Here is a 12,643-nt window from a genome sequence, read left to right as displayed (position 1 = left end):
TTCCCTCCTGGGTGAAGCTAAGGCGAAACATCCCCTGAAACCACAACCCTGCTCACCTCAGTTTCTTCTTCCCAATCCTGCTTCACTCACTCCCTTGAAAGTAACATTTGAAAGATCTCTCTTGATCTATCAATTGTATGTGAATCCCATCTCAGGTCCTGCTTCTCGGGAAACTGGACTAAGACAAGTCTATGAAGGAAAGTACTAGTTATTCATGAAGAAAACTACATGTATATGAAGAAAAAGTTACACAGAGAAAGTCCTGTTGTAGTTCACTCAGTTTGGAAGGAGAATGCTGAACAGTCTGGTTGGTGAGAGGTGGGGTAAAGAGGGTAAGATGACTGGAGGCCAATTAAGGATGCTGTTGTTCAAACTCAGAAATGAGTGGGAGTAAAAATATTTGCTTTGATATGAGAAAGAGAGAGGACTTAAGAAGAGAATGGCCTTCGTATAGGGAAGAATTGAAGATAATTGTTCAATGTTTTATTTTTTCCATAAAAGGCAAAAAGCATTTCTTCAGTAGCAACGCCTATGTCATACCGTGAATTCTCACAAATGCAATTCTCTTTCAGGCTGACATCACCTAACAAAAGAAGTGTTCAAAAACTGGAGAAGAGTAACAATAAATGACAACAGGACTCTAAAATTCTCCCTCATATTTTGGGTCTCTTGAGTATCCATATTCAGAAATAAGAAGACAAGATTAAGTAGTATCTCCAAATGTTTATAATTTTGTATTTAAGTAGCTTCAAAGACACTTCTCGAGTCAGTAGCAGATGACTTAAATTAGAAATGCATTCAAACAGGGTAACATCTGGTTTTCATCTACTCTTTAGGAACCCAGAAGTGTTTTCAATAGAAAATAAGATACTGAGTCCTGGATCATAAAATAAGGAGCACAATGTGAAAACAAGTAAGCTACTATGAAAGAAATGACACACAGCCCAGAAAAAAAGCTTACACCCTACATAAACTTTCCGTATCGAATTTGAGAAACAGCTCAACATCATCTGTGTTTGTTTTGCTGATATCTTAGACGAGTTAAGCTTCTTGACTTCTTGGATCCCTTTCAGAATTCATACTTAGCAAAAATGCCTATCAACAAAAATGACTACCTTCATTTAACTAGTAACAATTTTTGTGTTACATGTCTCAATATATAGAATGAAAGGATACTATCAAAATGGAACTTTTTAGCAAGGTTTTTTTTTCTCATTGATTACTTTTATATGTTTTAAAATATATAGCTATTGCAGATACTAACTACTATATATAAAGTAGATAAAACAACAAGTTCCTTCTGCATTGCACAGGGAACACTATTCAATATCTTGTAGTAACCTATAATGAAAAAGAATACAAAAAGGAATATATGTATGTATATGGATGACTGAAACGTTATGCTATACACCAGAAATTGACACAACATTGTAGCCTGACTATACTTCAGTTTATAAACAAACAGTAAAAAATAATACAATGTATAGCTAATATCTTTCCAAATTTAAATATACATGATCTTTGATTCAATGGTCCATTGAAAGAAATTTCACACGCACACACATATACACACTCACACATACTCACCATACACACACAAATTTCTCCAAAGGGGAACTGGTCAGAAAGTCATGATACATCAAAGTAAATCTGTAAGTCTAAGTTCACAAAAATGTTTCCTACTCTGTCCTAAGACCCAACTGATACTGCTCCGGACAAGTACATATAATTTATTTTGTTTATATCCTCTAAATAGTCCCAGGAGAGACTCCAAGAAAAAAAGGTTTCATAGCTAAAAATGTTTGGAAAGTACCACATACATTACTCCTCTCTTAAAGATTTATAACACACACAATAATTTATGGAAGACTATAAGATGTTTCAGAGGAAAATAGTGCTTTCCAAAGTTTATAGAACAGAGAACACTTCTGTAATCATAAAAAGCAAGTCTTGCTTAAAATCCTCCATAACCACCTGGTAAATGATAGCTACCCTCCTTATAAACTTAAAGGTTCAGAGCCATCATTCAATCATGCTCCCTCTATTCCCTCTTTCTCCTCCCTTCCCCTCAACCCAAGACACCATAGTGGTTCAATCTTTATATTTCATAATAACCACAGACAATTTATCAAAATATAATTCTTGGCCCTTACTTCCAGATATTCTGATTCCTATCAGTATTTTTAACAAGAAATCCAGGTGCTATCAATATAGTTCATATGTTGGGATACTGAAAAGACCTGATATAGTATAACCAATGTGATAATTAGCTATTTTAAAACTGAAGCCAAACTAAATTCAGAAAATCTGGACTTCAAATGCATATATTAAAATTTTATTTTTCTACCCAGGAGAAAAAGAGGCAAAAGACATTAAAAAAAAATCATACCTTAAAAAAATACCCTCTAGTATATTGCCCAGAATATTAAGGCCAAGAGTTTTACGCTATAAGAATTCCTAGCCTGCAATCCATTGAGAAATTTCAGGAATTCTTAAATTCCCTGAAACAATACACACAATTTTTGTGTGTATGTGAATACATGCTGTATAATCCAAAGCTATCACCAATTCTTACACTGCTCAATTACCCAATTTAAAAGCCATTATATTTTTTATTCATCTACCTGAAACAATGGCAGTAGAAACTGCTTTTTAGTTAACACCATGAATCAGATACACGAAAACACATTCCTCAGTGTTGTTTTCTCTCTCAGAGCCAAACAAAAAGCAATTTACCTTTGCAGGGTCATATTCAAAGAGCCTGTACAACCCTTAATCTTGTTCTGGGCTTCAAGATGAGTCATTCCATGCGCACTTATTCCGTCAATGCTGAGAACCACATCACCTATTCTTACATTTGCCTGGGATGCTTTGCCGCCGTCTTTCAGCTGTAAAAAATAGATTTCATTAGGACTGTCACTCTCTAAAAAACAAAGAATAAACACAGATGAAAATCATACTTCTGTTATACAGACATAAAGGTATATTAATATACTATTAAAGTAACACAAATTATCTTGGTTAACAGGTCAATAAAAATTCAAATGACTTTAATATTTATTGTCTTAAATTCTTATTTGCTTTCTAAAAATCTACAATAATTGTCTGAGAAAGGAGCTCTGATAATTTCTCCATTTCTCTACTGTGTAACAGTAGTGCATGACTGTTACAAATGCAGAAGAGAAGTAGCCAAGAAAATTACATTTGAGCAGGAAAAAAGAAGATAATCTGAACAGGGTATTTAATATTCTTTTTAAAATAATTTTTAAAACTCTTTAAACAACTGTATTTTCGTTTGAGCACAAAGAGTAATACAGAAGGAGGATGTACTGAACATCCTGAACGTCCTTCATGTCGCATCCACTCCATATCCAATGTTTGGGGAACTGAACTCTTTCAGATCACAGCCCCAGGTATCTACTACGCTGGATGTGCTTCCTGCTCCAGGCACTTAGCAAGAGTGGAAGGGAACCAGTTGCATCTGAGACAGTCAGACTTCTTTGTGTACCACAGTCTTTAATCCCCAATCTTTCTTTCCTTCTCTATGAAATTTTCTACATATTAACATTTAGTTTGATCTCCCTTAAACTTCAACATGTATCTATTTCATTGCTCCAAAAGAAGGAAACAAATATATAATATGATAGTAAAATAAAAGATGATATAATTTTAATAGATACTCAGAAACATGGAACAAGTACAAATCAAAAGAAATCTAGTTCTAATTCATTCTAATTCAAATGACAAGCTCAGAATTCAACAAGGACAAGTGGCTCACACTGAATACTGGTTTGTAGGAAGACAGGTGAAACTAGGCCCAAAAAAGAAAGAAAATAACTGATATTTCTCTAACACTTAAAACCAAAGATTTTATACAGAATTTTCATTTGGGATGATGAAAAAAATTCTGGAAATGGATAGTGCTAACGGTTGCACAACATGGTAAAGATACTTAATGCAAATAATGAATTGTGCACTTAAAAATGGTTAACATGGTTAACTTTTAAGATAAGTACATTTTTACCAAAATGTTTTAATGTAGGTATTATTTTTTAAAGACTTTTTCTTTACTCTCAAACACACACACATTACTTTCATATTTTAATAAATATATCTGCCTACACAGTATTTTAAAATATACGTAATAAAGTTCTATCTTAATTATTTTCCTCTTGATCCCATGATCCTGTAATCTAGTCCTAAATCCATCCATCAGTTTAACATTCTAAATTCTATATTCTAGTAGAAACATACTTAATTCACCAAAGAGAGAAAAACAGATTCTAATCTGAAAATGAGAATCTTCAGTTAATCATGAGGCTGAACTGACCTAAGTTAGGTCAAAAATTAAACGATATTTCCAACAGAACAAAGTAAATCCATTTTGGATAGTTAGCTAATATATTTTTCCTAGGATCTCCAAAGAAGTAACAATTCCCCTTGGTTACTTTATCTAACAGGCAGTTAGGAAGAACTTAACTCTATTTACTCTCAACCTCTCAACCTTTACTCAATCATCAGAAATGTAAACAAAATGCCCATCACCATATGAAAAATCTCTCTTGTTATTTAAATCGTCAAACTCCTTTTTGTGTAGTTTTTTTTCCCCTGAGCTTCGTAATATTAATTGTCTTGGGTTTTTGACATTAACATCTTTTCTAAATCTTTAATCATCTTTATTAGTCAATTCTCAGGCTTTCTACTCACTTGATTTAAACTAGAGAACAGGAAAAGCCTAAACTAACACCAGTGGGAAAGGCCCAATGCATAGAAACAAATTTAAAACTTGTTAAAGACGGCATCTCCCTAAATAGTCCAATGAGCTTCATTTATCCCCAGAACCACTTCCTCCAGCCATCCACTCAATAGAAAGATAAATTTTCCTCCTTAATTGGGTAGGATGTAGCACTATTATGAGTTGTGAGCAGCAAAGGAAAGATTACAAGGTCACTCATTATTTGTATAGTTCATTTCTCCTTTGTTTTTGCAAGTCTAAATAGCTTGCATTTGTTTGAAGCAGTAATAACTTTCTGTCATCAGCAAATCTTTATATATTATATGACAGCTGTAAGTGTGTGTATTTCATAAATGCACAATGTGTAGGAAGGAAGCAGTCACGGGAGGCTCCTGGGTCAGGTTCAGTATAAATCAAACTAATCACAAGCAAATGCTTCTCCTTTGATCTTTAAATATATTTTTCAGTACTGTTGTCCAATTTTTCATATACTTAATTGTAGCTGCCTGTATGCTTCTTTAAAAACATTGCTTTGTGGTCTCACTTAAGCTGCAAGCAGGCATGGCTGCAGCTGTTGGAACTACCTCTGAGCTTCTGTTTACTGATGCAGAAATGAAGGTAAACAAGGAAAATGTATGCTCTTCAAGAGAATGGTATCTTTACTGAGCCACCCCATTAACTTAGATAAGAAAGGATCTAATATCAATCACCTGCACTTGGGACTAAAACTCACCCCTATGGATACATTTTAACCCTTTAATCTGTAATTACGGATTGTAAGATGTTTTCTCTTGAAAAGGAAGTCCAGTCTTCAGTAAGTGGATGCGCAGACTGTGTGTGTATGTGAGTGTGTGTGTGTGTGTGTGCGTGCGTGTGTGAGACAGACAGACAGAGAGAGATCGGAGAGGATGTAAGAGAAAATGGTATCATAGACTTGGGCTTCCCCCATCTTACTTTGACTAGGAAATACCCAAAGGTAAATTTTCTCCAGTTATTTCAGATGAGTATCTCCTCTCACATAGTCTTTTTCTTCCCTGAGAAAGAAATGACACAGAAAAAGTTATTAGGACTATGTACTGAGCACCAAGAGTAAGTGAGGGATCCTGGGAGGCCTGTTACCACCCTTTACCACTATCAGTTAGCTTTATGCTGCTCTACAGATGGGAAGAAATCTTCAAAGGGATTAAATAACTTGCTTACACACAGCAAGAAAGAACACAGTTTCCAGTAAAGGCTCGGAAGTTAGACAAACGTGACTTCACGTTACGCTCTGCCCTCTATCAATTGTGTGCCGTGAATTTACTAGGCCTCTCTAGGCTTCAACTATCTCTCCTTGAAAATAGGGACTAGGACTCCACCTGCCTCACAGAGCTGTTGAGCAGATTAAATAAAACACCGGCACAACACATAGCACACAATGCACAGTAAATGTTCAGTGCCATTGGTATTATCACTCTACACCATCAGTTCTCACAGGCTGGACATCTCCCGCAAGGACATATGGGGCAGAGAAGACAACTTCCAAACTGACCGGTCTGACTTGGCTTTTCCCTTCCCTCCTTAAAGGAAGACCATACACCCCTCTTCTCCCTCTGCTTCTCTGAGCCTAAACCTTCTCCTCACTTATCAAAAGAGCTTGGTATGCACACAATCAACCCCAGCTCCCAAGTCCTCCTTCCCTGCTGACCACTTTTCAAGTCTGAATTTCCCCAACTCCATTCCCACAGGATGGTAGCCTCATACCCCCACTTCCCAGGGCAGTTACGTGTTGCCACTGTACCAAATGGCCAAACGGTAAGAATCAATAAGGTGATACTTGTGAAGAAGCCTTGAGTTGAGGGTCAGGAAAGGACAAGAAGGAAAGATAACAAGAGAACACACAGCAAAGGGAACAAAGGAGGGGACTGGGATAGAGGTCAGAATAGGGAACCAAGGCCATGAGGGAAGAAAGGGTCATGAGATGTCCCAGGTACAGGGTCCAGGCCTCATCTCTGGGTGTGTTGTATATCACTGTGCACATGCACAAAATAGTATGTAAACTGAACAAAACATCAAAATAGTAACTAATTATAGAAGCAAGAAGATCTCATACTTTGATTTGAATAACTAAAATAACCTAAATGACTATAATTAATAACTATAATTTAGAGCTAATTAATTTACAGTAATACTTATATATGTCATTAAACATGTCATTAACTTAACGTACTCCAATAAAATTTATAGCTAAACTTCTCCCAAACACTTAGCCTCCATACAAATGTGTGGTTCCAAAAGTATTTCTTAAAACTTTTTAACAAAAAAGGAAAGTAGCTCTATGTCTTTATAAAACTACACTGAAAATAAAATATTAGTATCTCAAGATGGCATACCACTTAGACAAGGATCTCAAAGATGCACTAAAGAGAAAACCTGTCTTATCCACAAAGAAGCACACCTCTTGGGATTCATAAGGAGTTACAGACATAACTGTTACACTAATCCTTCCCCAAAGCTATTACATCTTAAGAGTACATCACAGAAGCAAACCAATCATTGAATTCACAGCAAAAAAAACCCAAACAAAATCAATGAAAGCATCATAGAGCTTTCGCTTTTAAAAGTTAGTACCCAATATGGCAGATATCATTTTAAATAAGTCTGTCTAAGATTCCTCTATAAAATGAACATCTAATACAGCTGCTATATTGCCCGAAACTTTTTCATAAAGAGGCAAAATGTTTAGCCATAGCAGTGACTCCAACACTGTCTTAGAATTCTCTAATGAAATGTATCCTTCCAAACCATAGGGAATTCTCAATATGCACACAAAAACCTCTATTTGTCTTTCCTTGGAAATAAGCCATTAGTTACAAACCTCAGAAAATAGGTGCTAGCAATAGAAATGATCTATTGAAAATATATGTGCCTAAGAATATTACAGAGATCATTTTATAATATAGATAACACTTTAGTAGATGCTTACTGAGAACAATTTATGCTGGTTCAAAAGAAATGCACTTCAGTAATTACATTATTACATGCTATGGGTAACAAGCAGGAGACAGGTACCTATATAATGAGCCACTGCCAACATGCCAGTTTTCACCCTTCTGCATATTTTCAACAAATGTGGAATGTTTGGAAATGTGTGACCCTGACACCATGGGTATGACAGGAATGCCATCAGGCTTAGTAAATGTAAAAAAGGAACACATAAATATGACAGCTACAGAAAGAGACACTAACAGAAATTTCCCATGTCCGAAAACCATGGGAACTAAACCATGGGAAAATAAAAGCTATTGTTTTTCTAACAGTGCCATTACCAAAATTTGGAGAAATACATTTACTAAAAACACTATACCAATCTGACCAACAGGATCTTCTTGAGGCAGAGGAAAGCACAGAGACAAATCTTATTTTTAAAAAATTCCTAATTAATAGACTATCTTTAATTTTGATTTAAAACATATTTTAGTACCTACTAGTAGTACCTACTGTAGAATAAAAAATTTGAATCCAGATATCTAGCTGTTTATCTCCCACATATTTCCCAGAATACTGTCTGGGAAATAATAACAAAATAATAACAACAATAACAATAATAATAATAATAATAATAATAATAATAATAATAATAATAATAATAATAATAAAATAATGTGATTTTTTGCACCACTACCCCCCCAAAATGCCTAAAACTATTTGAGCGTTACTCCAAAAGAAAGGACTCACAGAACTTGCTTTCCTGCCCAGCGATGAATGCTACTCAATCACTAAGAAATATCACAAATAAACAAAAATGGTCAGTTTTCAGCCACTAACGCGAGCAGAAGAACATCTAAGAAGAACTATTTTTTTCAGCCATAGCCTTTAAAGCTTTTTTTCCACATCTCAACTTATTTACTACCACTCCAGTGCTTATCAGTCTGCCCTACATTAAAGGTGTTCTGTCTTGCACTGTATATGGTTATTATGGTTATATGTTAGTGCCTCGACCAGCCAATAATACACCTCAACTACATACAAAATGTCAGTCTCAGGCCTGGATGTCTAATGTGAACGTGCTCCTTTAAAATGAGGCTACTTTGAATTCATTTTAACATCTTTTTCTGTGAAAGAAAATGACTTGGCTTTCTGTAGGTTAGAATGGTGAAAAAAACCCAGCAATCACTGATGTCTCTGTATGTTGGTAAAATTCTGATTCATATGAGCACTGGTTACTTTAACTATGTGCCTTATTTTTTAGCTTATGAGTCAAACTGTAATCAGCTTTACCCAAAAGTCTGAAAATACACCTTATATGGTAGCAATGAAGAGAATACCTCAAAGTATGTGTCATTATGCCTTATAAAACCAAACGGAAGAGGGTGATTACGCCTCTTTTCTTATGTAGTCACTGAGCTACCTAGTACGGACATATGTTTGTTCTGCTAAAATGCCTATTCTAATCTAAATGGATTTCCTTGATGAGTCTCTCTTAATTGAAATAACATCTTTATTCTTCTCTACCAGTGTCCTAATAAAATAAACATTCCTTTTTAAACTGTAATTCACTATTAAGATGCCACATAACATTTTCATTTTATAGTTAATCCATGTGTTTAAGCCCAAAGATTTAATGTGTTCTGTAGTTAATGTGTGAAGGTAATTCTACCAGAAATGTGGAAGGTATAGTGGTTTTTTAAAAAAAAAAAAGAGAGAGAACATTCACAAACATCTCAAAATCAAATTTGTTACTTACAGAGAAATCAGTGTTTCTATGTAGTCCACTCTATAATAATAAGGAAAATGGTAAGAAATGTCACAGAAAGTTATAAAGGTTCAAAATGCATTGGTCACATCCAGTTTACCTACAAACAGATTAGCACTGAAATTCACACATTTTAACCCTTCCTTCTTGTGAGGTTCTTCTCAGTGATAAGATTAAATCCTCTCTGAAATTGTAAGCAAACTGTATGCAAATATACATGTATTTTCCATTGAGTCTGTCCATAGCTTTCCCCAAATTCTCAAAGGCATCTATGACCAAAAAAATGTTAAGACCTAATGATTTAATGAAACCTTAGAATAGTGTTTCTCAAAGTGTGGTTCCTAAACCACTAGTGCCAGCATAGTTCAATGATGGGAAACAAATCACAAGCCTTTCAAAACCCACAAGCTAAAGATGTTTAGAAAAAAAGAAAAACTCCTTTAGCATCAAGAAAATTTAAGAACTCAAAACAGAATTAATACTTATCCAAAGTGGTGCAGAATCATGATTTCACATGCTAATGGTAGATAAGTGTAGCTTAAAAAAATGGTGACTCACTTTTAAACTTTTAAAATGTTCATAGCATAAAATCACTAACATTTAAGAAGGGTCTATTCCAACAAGGCACTACATTCAATACCGAATTCTAAGAAATTCCCTCATCTACTCTTTTCTACTATTTAACTTTTCCCAGGTATATGCAGCTCTCCAGAAAGCAGTGTTCCTCAAACTATCTGTGGTTGAAGGCACTATCTGTGCACAAAGATTTTTTCCCTCAATTTGCCTTTACCGATTCTTCTGTAATCTACAATAAAGACAAATTACTGGGGAAAAAAAGAAGTAAAGAAACCATTCAAAATATAAGACCAAGGGGGAGGGTACAGCTCAGCGGTAGAGTGCATGCTTAGTATGTATTAGGTCCTGGGTTCAATCCCCAGTACTTCCGTTAAAATAAACAAATAAACCTAATTACCTTCCCACCAAAAAATAAAAATAAATAAATAAATCAAAATATAAGACCAAATTTTTTATCATCAGATTCAACCAACATAAAATTACTCTGTAGAACCACAGAAGTTTCTAGATACTTATTTTTCATTTCTATCCTTATTTCATCTCAAACTGTAACTGACAGTTTGCTGGTCTGTAGGCCAGCAAGGATGCTCCTTTAAGGCAATGACTGAATCTTCTATTTCTCTTTAGAACCACTGTATAAGGACTGAAACATAATACAAAATAAACTTTTAATGAGTTGTCACACTAGAAATTAAAGGTGCTTAATAAACGGGCTATTATTTAATAATTTAACTCATTTCCAATTTTTTTGGTCTTATGTTAAACAAAGCGACGAATGATATCGTACATTTATTTTGGCACACATATTTGACGTTTTCTTTAGGAACTGCTTCTAAAAAGGTATACACATTTAAATGTTTGATCCATGACACTACACTGCCAGCAAGAATATCTGCAGCCATTTACAAGTCTGCAAACTATGTATGAGCGTGTCCGTTACCTACACCCTCGCAATCCTTAGTTTTATAAAAGAAAACTGACGGTAATTCTACCTCTACCACTAACAAATTCTGTGACCTTGGGCAAGTCATTTACATCTCTGGCCTCATCTATTCAGCAGTACAAGAAAGTCGGCTCAAATGTTCCAGGATACCTTTCAACTCTAAACCATAATAAATATTTACACAGACTTTACAATCTCTCATTAGTCTAAAGTCAATACAATTAGGATCCACTCACTACTCAGGCACTAAAATAAATTTTGTATTCTTCTACAATTACTTCACATATATTATTCTTATTTCTCTATTACAAAATACTGAAATGGCAAACATGAGTGCTTTTCAAAAACCTGAAACTGCATCAACATTAGAAATGTAAAAGGCTGGATTTTCAGAGCTAATTAGGAGAGGAGAATCTGGCTTACAGACTTTTTTCAGATCCCAAATGAGTTTTTCTTTTAGAATGAATTAGCCTCAACAAGAAGAATCTCCTTTCCGCTGGTACCAACTGAGCCCTCTGGCATTTAATGCTGAATTATGCCTTCACTCATTCATCGTATGTTTACTGAGTGAGTATATATGGACCAGATGCACTAATGACTATAAGAATAAATTATGAGGCTAATGGGGAAGGCAACTACTCATTGATTTCATCATTTAACCAATACTTCCCAGGTGCCTATTACATGCCAGTCTATTCTAGGTATGGGAATACAAGAAGGAACAAAAGGAGTCCATTCCCTCATGGAACTTTAATTCAGTCAACTGGTAAGAGACAATCAACATATAAACACACAGATAAGTAATTAAATGTCAGGCAGTAATTAGAATTACAGAAGAAAAATAAAGCAAATGATAGAAAGTGTCAGGAAATGCTCTTTAAAGTAAGGAAATCAGGGAAGGTAACATATGAACAGAAACCAGAATGAAGTAAGAGAAAGAACCATGCAAGTATTTAGGGGGAAGGCATTCTGGGCAGAGGGACAAGCAAAGGTAAGGATACTCCAGAACAATAAAGAGTAATATAAAAATGTATCAAAGTTACCAATAACACAAAGGCTGGAATGACTAATATACCTCGGTGGCATGAAGAAGTTTCGCAAAGACAATGACGATTGCCCTGAGTGCTGAAAGACAGGTCGGAATTTGCAGGATCAAAACAGAAGGGATGTATGAGCTCCAGAAAAAACCAAAAAGCACGTGAAAGACATGATGATATGAAAGTACTACCATTTCCACAGAATAGCAAGTAGTTGACCGTGTTCACATGTTAGGGAGAAAGTGACAGGGAAACTAACAGCCCAGGCTGGCCAGGATGCCAAAAGCCACACAGTAAAAGGGCACAGTATGTGACAATAAATAACTCCAGAAGAATCTAAGTTTACAAGTTGCTTCCACAGTAACTCGTGTGGTCTCTTTAAAATTTTTATTGCTTAGAACAGAGTACTTACATTATACAACTATCACTCCTGGATGCCACACTGTTTCCAAGAAATCCATGCTCGTCTACTCCTGGTTCTTTTCAGTACTTTTTCTACCACACACTTTCTCTTACCCCTTAAAGAAGATGAGTAAGTCTTCACTCCATTCCTGTCTCTAGAAGTATGGCTTCAGCTTCCTTTGTACATCTGTAGCCTTTCAAAATTAAGATTCATC

The 12,643-nt window shown here is 35.1% G+C and overlaps 1 protein-coding gene across 7 annotated transcripts in view; it reads right to left on the bottom strand.

The window, feature by feature from the left end:
- PDLIM5 (PDZ and LIM domain 5) overlaps positions 1-12,643 on the bottom strand; it is a 185,420-nt gene that overhangs the window by 126,927 nt on the left and 45,850 nt on the right. For all 7 annotated transcript variants that reach the window (XM_032460004.1, XM_032459951.1, XM_032459960.1 and 4 more), the window contains exon 3: positions 2,737-2,888. In XM_032460004.1, the coding sequence (XP_032315895.1) occupies positions 2,737-2,888 (152 nt within the window). The remainder of the gene's footprint in view (positions 1-2,736; positions 2,889-12,643) is intronic.

Source organism: Camelus ferus, chromosome 2 (genome assembly GCF_009834535.1).
Source record: "Camelus ferus isolate YT-003-E chromosome 2, BCGSAC_Cfer_1.0, whole genome shotgun sequence".
NCBI lineage: Eukaryota > Metazoa > Chordata > Mammalia > Artiodactyla > Camelidae > Camelus > Camelus ferus.
The sequence above is the reverse complement of the archived record's forward strand: the minus strand, read 5'-3'. Positions and strand labels throughout refer to the sequence as shown.